Here is a 17,218-nt window from a genome sequence, read left to right on the forward strand (position 1 = left end):
TTACGTCCAGTGCCATTGCTTTCTAGCGGCGAAACGGACCATTTTCGGTGGTCCGAAGCAATCGGATTGTCGGAATGGAAAGAGGTGCCGCGCCATCGCGGCGCTCGTATTTGTGGCGAACGTTTCCAGGCTAGCGATTACGAAGGGGACGCTGAATCTGTTCAACGCGCTTGATAGCGAGCTCCGCGTCGTTTTGGACAAGGTGCTGTGCCATCACAAAACCTGGCCAATGACCAGCGGGAAGAACATCCACCGAAACAGCGCAAAAGTGTAAGTAGAAAAACTTTATTTAGTGATGGTGAATGGGGAGTTCCATCGCCAAGGGCGATATTCTACCCCCCGTTGCTGGTGGTATAAGCACTTTTCCTTATTGGAGCTAGAAAGCCAGTCGCCCTTGGTCACTAGTGCGTGTGGGAATGGCGAAATTGTTATTATAGGCCTCACAATTCTGTAAATGGGTTAATTACAATCTCCCCGACCTGGAAGCTTACAGCTACATTTAAAAAAAAGCAGTATTCGAAATCGTCAGTCTTGAATATTATTTAAAAAAAAAACAACTATAAGATATTTCAGCTATCTCCTCCACCAATGTGCTTCCTAAGCACTAGGTTTCAATATATTTTGGAACGAAAAAAATCTGAGCGGTCGTGGCCACCCTGCCTGACTGCTTGAAATCACCCCATAGTCTTCACACTTACACGAATATGACATTGAAGCGTGATGAAAAGATTGCACTGTGTGGTGAAAGTAGTATACATAGGTTGAGAAACGACGACACTGCCACCGGGGCCGCGCCACCGTCGCGTCTGGGCCGACTTTACGCGCGAAATTTTTCCCGCGCGCGGTGGGTGGCGCTCGGATGGAGGGCTGCTCGTGCGCTTACCCGCAGGGCGACGCGTGGCCGGAAGTTTATCCATGCGCTTATCGTCGCACGATTTCCCGCCTGGGCCGACTTCACTCGCGAATTTTTTCCCGTGCGCGGCAGGCGGCGCGTGGGCGGAGGGTTGTCCGCGCGCTTATCGGTAGGCGGAGGGCTGCGCGTGCGCTTACCATCGCGCATTTTTCAGCTAGGGCCGACTTCGTTCGCGAATTTTTTCATGCGTGCAGTGCGTTGCGCGTGGGGCGGAGGGCTGTACGTGCGCTTACCCTCGACCATTTTTCAGCCTGGGCCGATTTCTTTCGCCATTTTTCCACCTGGGCCGACTTCATTCAAATTTTTTTCCCGCTACAACAGCTTTGCTGTGGGTGGTTTACATGCAAGTATAGACATGCAAAGGACAGCCATACACAAAAGTACAAGTGGAAATATATTTAGTAATGCCAATGGTGTAATTCCAATCTGTGAAGGAGAAAAACCCAGCCAAAAAAACTTGAAACAGAAGAAACACAATACAATATACATATTACAGAATATACCTACATATTACAGGTACGATACAATAGCATTGAAGAGGTATCAAACACAAAGAATCAAACACAATATTTTTATTAATGGTATTCATACACACAAGTTTCAATGAATCGGAATTAAAATGGAATAGCACATTTATTCAAAGAAGATAATCTTAATCAATATGATTACAATCAAAATTACAAGTTTTATTATAAAAAGTCTGAGATGTGACCACCATCATTGCAATAGTAGGGTTTTAATTTCAATTACAAGCGCTGATAGATGTAATTAATTGTGCACAGCAGGCACCCTGGAACACCATGGGACACAGAGGGACGACAGGAACACAAGAGGAAATAAAATCTATAACAAAGGACACTACACTTAGTTAAAGAAGACAACCTTAATCATTACAATTACAATCAAATTACCAGTTTTATTATAACAAGTCTTAGTAGCGATCACTATTATTGCAACATTAATAATTTCCTCATTATCATGTTTCTTATTAAGTTTTTTAAGTAACTTCGAGCACAATAGGGAATCTAAGTTGCATATGTTTTGTACCAACATGACACAACTTTTAATTATTCAATTTCTTATTAACTGAATAGCAAGACGTAAGGAAATAATTCGAATCAACGCAACACAATCAATAGCCAGCACTAATAGAGAGCCAAGCCGGCGTATCCTCCAACACGTAAACAACAGTTACATGTAGGGAAATAATAGCGAAACAATACTCTATCAAAATGAAAAATGGACGCGACTTTTAATCAAAGATATTCTTACTCAACATGATAACGATAAAAAATTTCAAGTTTTAAAGTCTGAGACGCGACCATCGTCATTGTAATAGCGGGTTTTAATTTCAGTTACAAGTTCTAATACATGTAACTAATTGTACACAACAGAAACCATGTAAGACCATGGGCGCGTAGAGGGACGACACGAACACAAGATGAATTAAAATCTAGGACACCGCATTTTGGTAAAGAAGACAACCTTAATGAATATGATTACAATCAAAATTGTGTTATTATAAAAAGTCTGAGACATGATCACCATTACTGCGACACTAACAATTTCCTCATTACCATGTTTCTTATTAAGTGCTGTAAGGAATTTCGAGCGCAACATGGCATCTAAGTTGGATATGTTTTGTTCCAACATGACACAAATTTTAACTAATCATTTTCTTATTAAGTGAATAGCACAGACGTAAGGAAATTATGAAAAACAACACAACACAATCAACAGCTGGCACTAATAGAGATCCAAACCCTAACATTCTCCAACACACAAACAACAGATACCTGCAGGAAAATAATTACGAAGCAATCCATCAAAACGAGAAACATTACAAATTTAATACCGTGACTAAAATGACTTAAAGGGACTCTGACCAGAAGTTGTGGGAGCTCTTCCGTACTTGCAGGCGATAAAGCACCCAACAAGGACTCTCCATGAGAAAATTCACGCATTAAAACCCCACGGTTTCTCTAAACTCAAATTTTCAACATTCGACTTCATCCGATTGCAGCACGCCTAGCGTCAAACCGAGGAAACATGCGTTTATATAGAATATCTACCCCGGCCCACCATCAAAATGACGTCAACATGAAGGGCACTGGCAACACCCACAATTGGCTCAAAAGCGTCACGTGGTCACACAATACTCTGTCAATTCCCTTGATGACATGGCATTTATATGTTAACATGTTTTTTTTTACAGAGTCTCAAAAAGAAAAATATACCCTGCATTTAACAGTAGGTTAACAGCAGGTTCTACGATTACCTTTCCAGTCTGCATTCTGTTGTTTTGCCTTCCATATGGTTCCGTATCCGTTCATCTGTAATGCCTGCCATATGGCGAGCTTGCGAACTTGTGTGATTCTCGCCTCATCCTGCCTTTTTCGGGTCATTGGGTTGGTGTTGGAGTTGTCCGCCATATTCTGAACGTTTCACCTATCATTGCTGCGTACTGTTCTTGATCTGCTACGAAGCAACGAACCGCAACGGCGGTCACTCGCCTTCTGCGAAATTCTGTCTGCTGCATATCAAAGGAGCATCGGGACCTGATGATGTACTGCAAATGCTGAAGTTGAACCTTCATCTAAAGAAACCAAGTGTGCTCTCGTGCGGTTCTGACGGAAAAGCAGTTTCAGCAAGGTTAGCACCTTTATTTTTCAGTTCCAAGTCTACGCACTCAAAACCATGCATGTGCATCCGATCATTCTCGTAGCTCTTCTGTAATACGAATGCTTTCTTACGTATACCACAGAACCCTCCGCTTCATGAACCCAGTTACACTTTATGTCACCCTTCTGATGGCTCCTTACTAGGCTATGCCGCTCTGAAGCATTGAGATGACGAAAGGTCGCGGGAGCTGCACCTTTGATGCTATAGCATATGTAGCGTACATTATTATTCAACACCTAGTGTGGAAAACTCGACACCAGCCACACAATGGCAACAATTGTTTCTGCCTTTTCTTCGATTGCTTATTTTTATTATATTATTATTTTAGTATAATAGTCTGACTTTTAATAGTCAATGTTTCCATGGTTTTGGCGCACTATAGCCTGAGTTGCTTATGCACCATTAAAATTGAATCATCATCATCATCTTTAACTGCCATTATTCAATTGAAGTGCCATGTTTCAGTTGGATGGCCAGAGATATTGTTTGCTTTCATTCTGGAGTTGCTCATTTCAGAAGAATAGACACTGTGAAGTTTGTTTTCGGAAACATTAGGAGGACTAAAACCAAACACTTTTCTTTCAGAGCATCCCTTATGCACTTGCATTTCAATTAAGATCTGTGTTACAAGAATGACAGACCACTCAACAGCGATTAACATTTAAAGGTGGAAGTGCTGGAACGAAGATGCGTTAATCTGTGTGAAAGGTGCTTTGTATGTGTCTGAGTCGAGGGCATAGGTCACAAGCTAGTTTCTGTCTTCAGAAGAGGTGTCAACTATGCTCCTTCTATCTACTAACCAGCTCCACTTTTTAGGGTTCCCTGTTAACTAACGGAGCACATCATATACCAGCACGTTGTTAACCATGTTGAGCCTATCAATTTCTTTTTTTAAATTCCAGCATGGCTTTAGAAAAGGGTATTTAGGCAAAACTAACATAATTCGGTCACAGCATTTTAAATTGTCTTGATTTCTGGGTCCACCTAGATGCTTTTTTTTTTATTTTCTAATGGCTTTTGACACTGTGCTTTATGCTCGCTTGTTGGCCAAACTAGTCTCATTAAAATTTGATCCTGCTACCATTAACTGGACATGCAGCTTCTTGACTAACTGCAACCGTGCCAACAATTCGTGAGGAGAACCTATCATATCGCCACCATGCAGCATTTGTCACGTTACATTTGCATCACATTTTAATCTAGCGTGAAGCAAGGCCTTTAGGTGATCGGTCTTGTATAATTACACGGCCCTCCGTTATGTAACACCACACGGTTCTTCAACCTATGACAGATAAATAAATATATTGAAGGAGCCACCATGAACCATGCATTATCCTGTGAGCTATAAGTCATCCTAAATACAGATGCTGAATTATTTTAAATGTGATAGATGAGCTGTGCGAAGAGGTACCTCCAGTTAGGATGTTGGGTACTTGAAGCCTGTGGCTGTTTCTGTGTGGAAGGCTCGCCAGATCCTGTTCACTGCACAGGCTGGGATTACAATGCTCTTGTTTTTCCCAGGCTTGTGGTAAAAACACTTTGCAAACTGGCGATACGCAGTATATCCATATCGTCTACGCAGATGTACATAAAATATAGTTTAGGCAAATAGGTAACCGGTCACAGTACAGGGTGTGTGTCGTGGCATTTCCACATGTACTTGAGAGCGACTGCAATTTATCTGCACACCCCCTGTATACCAATACACATGCTGTATTCTTTTATACACCAACATATTTTTACTTTTCACTGAATCGGAAGCAAGAACGCTCAATATCGCTAAAATCCTACGCTAAAAACCTAAGCACAGGCAATACATAAAAAGGTGACTCAAGACACAGCACACTGACAATTACACAGTTGCCTATGTTGCTTTTCTCCAATTCACAGTTCTGTATTGTGTCGTCTTTTATGTGCTGCGCCCTGTACTGGAGCTTTTTAGCGTCTTCAATGCAGGACCAAACCAATTTTGAGCGCCCAAATTTTAACATCGTTCGACAGGGCCACATGGACTTACTTGTGAATATGGTCGCTCATAGGTTCGTGCTGCCCACGGAATTCAAAATATGGCACCTTCAGGACAGTTGTGTTGAAGCGTAGAAGTTGGAAATCTTCGTGGGTTGTAATGCACTCATATTGCTGTCATTCGGCTGCGCTTTCGAGCTCCTTGCAGCACAAGCATTCGATCTCCTTCGGCATTATGACACACCAGCCGCACCGGCACCTTAAACAGCAAGTACGCATTAAATATGAGGACATGGAATTTCAAAGAACATTTACATTTTCGATCACAGTGTGCGTTAAAAAGCTCATCGCTTACCTGTCTGTCGAAGGCGTCGACTGATCCTGCTTGCTTCATCTGTGACCGATGTTCGTAGAGCTTTGACTTCGGCTCGCATTTGCGGCATCGGCGACGTTTCGAAAGCGAGACTCCCGAACTGTCCCGCACACAGAATTTCCTTCTCGATCGCAGAAAGGTCTGAAAAAGTTCCGGGCTCGAAGTCTCCGCATTTCTTGCTTCGACGTCCATATTGAAGATCGCTTTCCGGATGCCGCCGCTCTCACAAACTCACTAACAACAGAACTTCCGCTCCGGGCGCCCAATGAAACGTGAACGTCATGTTTTCGTCACGCACACGGAAATTGACGGATATTCACTACAAAGCGGCTAGATTTCGGCGCCAATTGCGCGAGTTGAGGAGGAAAAGCCAAGCTGGTTTTCAGCTCCCCGTTTGGCAAACTTTGCCACCGCGCACAGCCTGTAGCCTCTAAGCCACACGCGAAATATTTTTATTTCGCGTGTGGCTTGGAGGCATATTATACATTCGTAGATGCAAACGAAAGATTTGTTGAACTTCTGGTCACAGTCCCTTTAAAGGTCAGCTACGCCGATTTCCCGATGTGTTGGAACGGTTGTGATATTCAGAACGAGCACATCCAACTGCCCCCGAAACGCACCTTCGTTTCTCAATTTTGTCTTCCTATTACGAAAATTATTTAATCAAAGAAACCAAAACAAGCCATGGGCGCAGCCATTTTTGTGACGTAGATGGAAAAAACCTGCTCCATCTACGTAGATAGAGTGTCGTGCTTCTGATTGGATGAAAGCTGAGGCTTTCTCTGAATTCCCTGGCCTCTTCTCCCGTTTGCGAGGAAATCCAGTTATGGTCGCCGGCTACGATGAGCGTTTCGTCCGAGCTAACCCCGAGAACTATTGAACGATGGAAACAACAACTGCGAACTCACCTCAACAACATTTTCGGCGTGAAACTGTGATTATGTGCTCGAGAACTTCGCAGTTCCACTGTTCAGCTGCCATTCACGTCGACCCGTTTGCTGCTTTTACTACAAGTGCAGGAATGGGAGCGATTGAGCAACAACGTGAGACTTGGTGGTCGTTTGAGCATATACCTGCAGAGGACTGGTCTTCAAAGAAAGAAGACCGTATTTCTGCCCATGCATATCGTGCGATTGCCAGGCGTATTACACGAGATACATATATTGTGCAGCATCATAGCGTGACCGCAATGAACGACGTAGGAATGTATCTTGCAGACGGGAGCAAAACGCTCACGCATTCTCGGCACGCAGCACAGAACACAGAACACACCAGGTAGTCTGTACTGGCCTAGCAAATGCTTTGTGGTCGAAGGAAGCAAAACTCACGTTCCTCGTGGGTTCAGTGAAGTCCAGAAATATACTGGCTCCCTAATAGCGAACTGTTTATCACTTCCCCAATGTCAATCTGCGCAGCAGACGGTTCGACAGAAGAAACTGGCCAGCTTGGCGGAAGAAACAAAGCCAAATGTCATGCCAAGCAGGAGCACAGGCAGACCACGAATGTGTCGTCGACACAGGGTTTGCGGGCCACAAGACGGAATGTCAGTGAAACTAAAAATTCACTTTTTCGAAAATCCGCGAGGAGTTTGGGATAACTATTTCGCACACATAATCAGTGTTCCCTTATGAACACACCGTGTGAGTACCATTCCATTCTATAACACTCGAAAATCGGCGTAGCTGAGCTTTAAGGCTGAAGAACAGAGGAACACAAACAATAGCCAATGCTAATAGAGAACGGACAACAATATCGGAGCGAACCGATTTCTCTAAGTGGCACATTCTCCAATACGTAAACAACGGTGGAAAATAATTCGTCTTTTTTTCTTTCTTTTTTTTCGTGTAAGTGCCGCAAAGCAACTCTGGCTATGAGCGGCGTACAGACGTGGACAGATGGAGAGGGGACAGCAAATTTATCATTTGAAACACTATAAAATCATACTCGTCATCTAATCTAATTGAACACTATACAATTTTCAGTCTAACAGACACTACAAACCTTACATTGACAGAGGTATCCAACACACAGAAAATAGACACGGTACAACCAAGCAGCTATCTTTCGCTTTTCCCTCAAAGCGGGGAGACATTCTCTCTTTTTCTCTACACAGCCCAAAGCGAAGAAACCGCACATCCTTTGTCACTCCAAGGGGTGGGGGTCACTCTCTTACACATTCTTTCCTCCAAACAGGGGTATTCTTAAGACCAGCCAAGTTTGTACAGTGGCAATATACAGGGTGTCCCACCAAAAAAGGCCAGATGCTCAATGAGGAAGTTGTATTACATGTCGAAAAAGACGCAACTGAAGTGGTTCGAGGTCGCTATGGCTTGTGGTTTCGTTTTTTTCCCCGGTTAAAAAATTGGTTTCAGAAGTCGCGTGCACCAAAGAGCGTTTTCCATTATTCGGCGCCCGCGCGCGATGATTCCAGTGCACTCTGATAGGTGTGCCGTGAAACAGGTGAAATATCTTCGTCATGCGTGACGTGGCCCAAGGATGGTCTTCAAGCGCTAATCTCAAGGTCAATGTACGCCGGAGGGCGCTGGAATCGTCGCCTCGCGGGTGCCGGATTGTGGGCAGCGATCTGTGGTCCGCCCAGCATCTGAAACCAACTTTGAGACCCGGGAAAAAACGAAACCACAAGCCATAGCGACCTCGAACCACTTTAGTTGTGTCTTTTTCGACATGTACTACAACTTCCTCATTGACATCTGAGAGCTGAAACCGATAATTAAAAAGTTAGAAAATTAATTACCGCCAATTAATTGACAAGGGGCGACGACAAAAATATTTTTGGATAGACCACACAACTGCCAAGCACGTACAGTTGGTTCCATTTGTGTAGAGCACTCCGTTTTTTCTTTAGCCCCTGGCCCTTTTTCGGTGAGACACCCTTTATTTTATTCATCAATTATTGCAAATAGATGCTAGCAGCATTCAATTCTGAGGAACACAATAAGAATTCTATCAAAACAGCCAGTAGCAAGCAAAAACTAAAACAGACATCAATATCAGAGCAAACCGGTTATAGACAATCATTTTCTAAGCCAGCGAGAAATATTATGCTAACATCAGTGAAAACAATACTCAATCAAAACTAGAAACATTGCAAATTTAATTAATGTATTTCAGATTTTTTGCAATATCTTGCAACAGAAAGTTCTACATAGATGAACCACACAGAAACATCATATCTGAAATGCAACTCAGAAATATGAGGCGTTCCCAACTGAGAGATTATTTTTATTAATGTCAATCGAGTGAACAACTGAAACAAATACAAGACAATGATTATTTCAGGCAGTCATTCTCTAAGCAAACGAGAAATATTTAAAAGTTTCCTACAGAGGAAATCAACAGGCACAACTAATACATCATGCATACATAATTCTAAACTCACAGAATATCAATCGAGTGATCATCAGAAACAAAGTCAAAACAATAATTAATTCAGACAAATCATTTCTAAGCAAGCAGCATGAATACACCACATAATCTGTCTTTTTCAATGAACAAACAGGATCAACTAGTGCATTCAAATAATAAAGGGAGAGTTGGAAGCTGACGATCATAAACTTCCCCCATATCCACGTCAAAGTAGGGAGAGGGAGGATTCTCGACGACCATAAACTTCCCCCTACATGCACGTCAAGGTAGAGAGGGGAGGATTCTCGCGCGGTCTTGTACACAGAGCCATTGAAAGCACACGTTTTTTTCTTACAAATGAAATATTTTTGTAAATCAATTTCCATAATTCTCATGTCGACACGGACGGATATTAATAACATTTCTAAACCAGATAGCTTAACAAATTTTTAAGCAATAAAATGAGCAGATATGCTTTTAATTAAGTGTAGATGTGCACTTGAAAGCAGAACAAACAAGGAAGCTTCAGCGAATAGATGGACGGATTTTGTACTCGTTACTATAAGTCATGGGAGGACATGATAAAAAACTGCTTCGAAAAAGAAGAGCCGCGAAATGATTCTACTATCACCGCATTTCAATACGTCCTAGACATGATCGTATTCGGAGATATGGAACAAATTACAGAACTGAAGATGCAAGAACTTGTATGTCGAATCTAAAATAGTTATAAAAATATTTGCACGTCAACATCCGAAGGACCACTGGGATTGATAGTGGAGTTTTTGAGGTTGGCTAACGAAGAATTGAAGTACTCTAGACGAGATGTAATTGTAATCATTGCAATGGGCATTGCATTAATCAAGAAAGCAATGAGATCAAATTATCATATACAAGCAGCCTATATCGCACGATTCATTACGGATTTATTGAAATTACATCTAATCGTGGAAAGTATAGGATTAGTCTAGCAAACGTTACACATTTGGAGTGGATCGTAAAAATAGAATGGCACCCCCGCACAGAAGAAGAGGATTTGTGCATAACGCCAGAATCATGGTCAGAATAAGCATGTCATATCGTTGTAAGCAGCGCCGCCTGTGTGAGGTGATGTGAATCAGACACAAGGAAAAATGGCGGTGTTTGCGTGAGATAGGCCATTGAAAATGGATTGGGCGAGTTTTTGCTTGATTTTTAATTATCTTTCTACATGACCATAGTCCCTAGAAAAAAATTGCAATAGAACTTGAGATAAATGGCTATCAGTTTTCAAAGTTTGGGGTAGGCTAAACCCCATCTTCTATTTTTATAATGTGATCGAAATGTGTAACGTTTGCTAGACTAACCCTGTACATAAAAAGTCATATCAGGTGATATGTTCCACTACCACGACTACACAATTATTTTCTTCTACCAGTTCTTGCAATGATGTCGAATGAGCAGAAGTTCAATATTGTTGTACAAGGTCTGATGTATCATCACTTATTGAAACTCAACGAACATATCAACTGCGGTGGACCACAGGACGATTTTAATCTAATACTCTCTTGTACGCCGTTCAAGAATCTTCATACAAAGAAAGGAAACATCAATAAGAGATTGTGCAAGTTCGTGGCAACTAAGTGCAAGTTACTGAAGCGATACAAATACGGCGACAACGTACCGATTGCATTAATCAACGCTGGATTTAAGCGACCCATAATATGACAGCACTATATGACGCATTCTCAATTCATCAATCAAGACAACAAACGAAAACTTCAGAGTTTGGAATAGGACAATTATAATTTATTGAAATAAACAAGTGTATAACTGAAATAATAAATGTAATCTTTGTCATCACTATAATGAATTCTATGCATTGCAACGAAAACAGACTGTATTTAGCATGGTTAGATTGAGAACAATGATTGCTAAGGAAACGAATATTCCACACTATGTGCAAGAATCCTCACATGAATCAGCGTTGACAATCAAATAGGTTTTACCCAACTACCCTCTGTACAACTTCAACATCCGAAGGATAGAATTGCAAGAGAAGAATCGGTCACTGAAATGTAGAGGCATAATACATCAATCTCTGTTTACAAAAGAGGGTCACAAATCTTTTGCGAAAGCTTATCATATTTCGTGAATTAAATTGCACAGTGTGTATATTTCTCAAACAGCTGGCCTAGCTCTCTTATTCTTGAGCAACGACAAATGTATAATTGAAAGAATATCTATAACATCTTTTGACAATATACAAGGGGCGTTCAAGTCAAACCGGGACTTTCTGTCTCCTGAATGTAGAAATTGCTGGCGCTACTTCTTTTTCGTCATTTTCACACGCGACAGGCCTCCACGTTCACCACGTGGTGATCCAAAGTTTGTGCAAAACAGAAGACATGTGCTGGACATGATGGCGACAACGAGGTGAGCGCGCACATCGAACCGCGAATTGTCATGAAGTTTCTTGTGAATGAAGGCGTAAAGTCATTTGAAATTCACAGAAGACTTCAGGCTCAGTATGGCCACGATACACTTAGCCGCAGCAAAGCGTTTGAGTGGTGCAAACGATTCCGAGACGTCCATACATCCGTGCAGGAAGCACCCCGAAGCAGTGCCGAAACACCCCGTCTGCGTTGAAGGTCATGGCCACGGTTTTTCTGGGACAAGGCTGGCGTTGTTCATGTTCATTTTCTGCCCAGTGGTACCCCCATCAATAGTGCATATTACTGCCAGGTTCTCAGGGATGTGCATAAGGCGCTGGAGCAAAAGCGGCCAGGCCTCATCACCAAAGGAGTCCTCCTCCTACAAGACAATGCACGCCCGAATATCGCGCATCTCACGAGATGCACCTTGCAGGAACTTGGCTGGGAGTTGCTGCCACATCCCCCTTACAGTCCAGACCGCGCCCCCAGCGATTTCCATCTCTTTGGGCCACTGAAGGTGTTCCTTGGGGGCCGCCACTTCAGCTGCAACGACGAGGTCAAGAATGTGGTTCAATCATGGCTGCTACGCGCCGGTAAGTATTTCTACGCTGCTGGCATCCAAGCCCTCGTGAAACGCTGGGACAAGTGTATTAGTGCAGCTGGAGATTACGTTGAAAACCAAAACAAATTTCTCGTCTGTAAGTTCATTTTACTTTTGCGAAAAATGAAAAGTCCCTGTTTGACTCGAACACCTCTCGTATGTTGAAAGGAATCTATTATCAAATGCTGCGATGCAAATGGAGGATTTTACAAGCATGATGTGCAGGCGGAGTCTACATTTCTAATCACGCAAACCTCACAACACACGGCACACAAACGGTTATGTGATAAATTCTAAGTGGCAATCAGATTTTGGGAGAAGCGAGTCTCACAACTGTCATCAGCAATGTTTAACCAATATACGAGGGGTGTTCAAGCCAAACCGGGACTTTTCATTTTTCGCAAAAGTAAAATGAACTTACAGGCGAGAAATAGTTTTATTTTTCAACGTAATCTCCAGCTGCACTAATGCACTTGTCCCAGCGTTTCACGAGGGCTTGGATGCCAGCAGCGTAGAAATCCTTACCAGCGCGTAGCAGCCATGATTGGACCGCATTCTTGACCTCGTCGTTGCAGCTGAAGCGGCGGCCCACAAGGAACGCCTTCAGTGGCCCGAAGAGATGGAAATCGCTGGGGGCGAGGTCTGGGCTGTAAGGGGAATGTGGCAGCAACTCCCAGCCAAGTTCCTGTAAGGTGCGTGTCGTGAGATGCGCGGTATGCGGGTGTGCATTGTCCTGTAGGAGGAGGACTCCTTTGGTGATGAGGCCCGGACGCTTTTGCTTCAACGCCTTATGCACATCCCTGAGAACCTGACAGTAATATGCACTATTAATATTGAGACATGTTATCCGTCGGTCCTTGAGGATCAGGAGCTCCACGTGTTGGATGTTCTCAGGAACTCTGACACTGGGCTTTGAGCCGCCCCGGCCGGGATCGTCCTGCACTGATGTACGGCCTTCTCGGAACTGTTTGCACCACTCAAGCGCTTTGCTGCGGTTAAGTGTATCGTGGCCATACTGAGCCTGAAGTCTTCTGTGAATTTCAGATGACTTTACACCTTCTTTCACGAGAAACTTCATGACAATTCGCTATTCGATGTGCGCGGTCACCCCGTTGTCGGCCATCTTGTCCAGCACGTGTCTTCTGTTTTGCACAAACTTTGGACCACCACGTGGTGAACGCGGAGGCCTGTCGCGTGTGAAATTGACGAAAAAGTAGCGCGAGCCATCTGTACACTCAGCAGACAGAAAGTCCCGGTTTGACTTGAACATCCCTCGTACAATGAGGATAAGCACTACACATGAGCACAATACAAGATATGTAATCTTAATTATAATAAGCAACTATTCCTTTTGCAAACTTAACCATTATAAGCAGCACAGGTCACACATGAACGTAGATCCAATTCACAAAAATGTATCTGAGGTTTCCCGAAGACATACTGGAAAACTATAAACCTATTCATAGTGTCATGGCATACAGCCACTACAAATGGAAAGGGCCTACTTTAATTTTACAGGTTTTTAGCTCATAGTGAGGTAAAACGTAAACTCCACACAAAGATCATTTTCTTTTTTAAATTTTAAAAGTCAAAACTGTACACACTTTCTTACAATTTTTTAAAGATATGGATTAAAAAGTTGTGCATATAGTCACACATAGAAGATATTTGATTCAGAACCACTTGTACTTTTGTGTATGGCTGTACTTTGCATGTCTATACTTGCATGTAAACCACCCACCACACAGCTGTTGTAGCAGAAAAAAAATTTGTGAGTGAAGTCGGCCCAGGTGGAAAAATCGCGAAAGAAGTCGGCCCAGATGGAGAAAGGTCGAGGGTAAGCACACACAACCCTCCGCCCACGCGGCACCTACCGCGCACGAAAAAAATTTGCGAACTCCTCCGCCCACGCGCCGCCCAGCAGTAAGCGCACGGGCAGCTCTCCGCCCCACGCGCAACCCACTGCACGCATGAAAAAATTCGGCGTCGGCACATGCTGAAAAATGCGCGATGGTAAGCGCACGCGCAGCCCTCCGTCCACCGATAAGCGTGCGAACAACCCTCTGCCCACGCGCCGCCCACCGCGCACAGGAAAAAATTCGCGCGCGAAGTCGGCCCAGACGCGAAGTCGGCCCAGACGCGACGGTGGCGCAGCCCTGGTGGCAATGTCGTCGTTTCTCAACCTATCTATACTACTGGTGAGTTCAATTTGATGGGTGTTGATTTGGATTCCATGGGTACTACCTCTTGTAACGAGGCAGCGAGTGCCAATGTTCTTATCGATATCCCATTCGATTTTGGTTAAGTACATGTTGTTAATGAACCCAAAAGAAGCCAAGCGAATGCTTCATCACTGATGGATCTCGTGATATTAAGCTCCCGGATATAGGAAATTTTACCCACCAACTTTCAGACGGTTTGTCTCATCACAAGATTAATATTCTTTCTTTGCACTCACTGCCCATTCATCTCAAAAAACGACTCGTGCCCTTATTTCCGAAAGTACAATTGTGCTGATGACAGAGCCATTATCGATCACCTTGAAAATAATTATGATGCAAACAACGAGAATTGGCCGAGGCAGACCACAATTAGGGACGACACTGGCATGTAAGCCACAAAAGCGCATAAATTAACTAATTCAAACAACTCAAGGAAAAGAGGCGCTGACGACAAGAATGGAACCTCAGTCGTCTACCCACCACAAAGACCCAGGTTCGACTAATGGCATCAGCACCTCCTTTCCCTGAGTTGCTTGAATTCATTAATTACGATATTTTTGTTGATTTAGCCAAGGTCGTGCTGAAGAGTGGGAGGTGGTGTGTTGGAATCCTACCACCGGCTGTGCTGTCTGAGGTTTTCCCGGGGTTTTCCGAAGACTTTCCAGACGAATGTCGGCACAGTTCCCCCTGTAGTCGCATATTAACCCCACTGCCCTCCATTACTTCCTGCTGTCTTCTCTCCATCTGTCCACGCCTGTAAATCGCTCATAGCCACAGTTGCTTCCAGAGGCTAACAATGAATTAAGAATTAAGTAAGACTTTTGTTGATTTTGCTGAAAGTGCAGGTAGCAACGAACGTTGGACATTGTTTAAGCGTACTGTTCAATTTTGTGTCTTTCATTTTGTTTCATTAACAAAGTAAACACAAATCAAAGACAGGCAAGAGAAAGCCATGGATTGCTCGGGGAGTAATTCATCTAAAGCGTATAATTAACTCGCACTTGGCTTTTCGACGCGTCCACCTTGCGTTTGCTCTGTCTTTGTTAAATGCAACCAGCTTTGCCGAAGTCGGGTATCTTCTGAAGAAGCCCCATGCTCGATTTTGTTCCGTTCTAGTAGTTTGAGATTCCTTTGTCCGCCAAGGCTTTTGCCGCTTGACGGTGTGGAACAAGGATTGGCAACAAAGGGAAATATCAATTGCTGAGAAGGACTGTGAGGCACTATTGATGTATGTCGCAGCTCCTGTATTTAAAAGGCACATCTGTCTTGAAAGTAGTACTCTTTCTATCATTTTGCGACCGCCGCCAGTTTTCTTGCTGCCACACAGGGACCTATAGGCACTGAGTAACGTATAGGCGGCGCTGCGGAGCCTTGCGTTCTTCGCCCTCTGCAGAGAGTCGTGTCGGTGTGCTTATTACACCAAAGGCATCCAATCTGCCAGAAGTGGGCAGCATTTTCACCACTGTGTGGCAGAGAACAGTACTTTGGTGGAGGCAATTAAACAAAAAATGTTCTGACCGATCCTTGTCAAAATCCCTACGTGTTGAATACATTTTTCGTGCTTGAATTTTCTTTTAAATAAAATCAGTCCATTGTTATGTTTTCAGTAGAATCTACCATCTGAGAAACATGACGACGCATGCCGTTCACCGCACCGTTCAAGGTTTCTATCCCTTCACCTTTCATCTCCTCGGCACGATAGGTAACACCTTGGGACTGGGGTACGTGGTGGCGCCGCTCACCAAACACTAGCAGAGCCGTATACAGTCAACCCTCGACATCGTCCCAACTCATATCAGATGTCGGGTTTTTTCAATAGGGTTCCTGGAAATATCCTTTGTCCTCAATTGATATACTCACCTTAAGAAGACGGATTGTTGGTTTCAAACATCCATTTCCAGCCATAAGCTGCCTTTCGATGTATGGAAAGTGAACCCTCCAATAGAGTGGACAGTTCAGTGTTTTGTGCTCTTTTGGCACCAGGCACATCGCAACTTCGTCCTGTAAATTGGAGAACAGATGTTAGGGCCAGTAATAAGGAGAATAAGTGTAAGTGAGGGAGCTCACAGATGCTTCAGGCTCTTGAATGTGGCATCGAACGAATATTTCACACGTGTTATAAAGTTTAAGTTGCTATCTACGCAAAAAGCTATGGGTAATTAGTGCTCATCTATAGGGAACTCTGGTAATGTTGCGTAGAGGTTTATCAAACTTTTGCAATAAATTAATTTTTTTGAATTGAACGTGATATCTGCCAAGTGAATGTAATGTTCTCTTCTGTGGATCAGGAAGCGTGATTTGGCCTAATGTGACACAAAGGTACACTAATCGTGAGTCTTAACGTGGTTATCAGTATAGTAACAACAACAACTTTATTTTGACTTGAAAACTGGCATACTAAACTGGTATGCTGCTATCAGTATAGTAGCATACTATACGGCTATGCTATAATAGCATACTACAGCATATGCAAGGAAGTTGAAGTTCATGGCCCTTCTCGCGCTGCTTCTTGCAGCCACCTGATAGGAACTAAACATGGCCCAGTAGTTGCAACATTTGAGCAACACTTTTCGGCCCAGGACGCACATTCCCCCAGGGCGTGAGTCGTGACGTTGCCCACATACGTGAGGTCGACAACGGCAAGCCCTATCACCACCACCACCACCACCACACTTTTTATAA

General features: G+C 43.5%; 1 protein-coding gene across 4 annotated transcripts in view; it reads right to left on the reverse strand.

The window, feature by feature from the left end:
- LOC135394427 (cyclic GMP-AMP synthase-like receptor) overlaps positions 1-17,218 on the reverse strand; it is a 122,794-nt gene that overhangs the window by 21,481 nt on the left and 84,095 nt on the right. For all 4 annotated transcript variants that reach the window (XM_064625165.1, XM_064625163.1, XM_064625164.1 and 1 more), the window contains exon 5: positions 16,397-16,537. In XM_064625165.1, coding sequence (XP_064481235.1) covers positions 16,397-16,537 — 141 coding nt within the window. The remainder of the gene's footprint in view (positions 1-16,396; positions 16,538-17,218) is intronic.

This window comes from Ornithodoros turicata, chromosome 5, assembly GCF_037126465.1.
Source record: "Ornithodoros turicata isolate Travis chromosome 5, ASM3712646v1, whole genome shotgun sequence".
NCBI classification, from domain to species: domain Eukaryota; kingdom Metazoa; phylum Arthropoda; class Arachnida; order Ixodida; family Argasidae; genus Ornithodoros; species Ornithodoros turicata.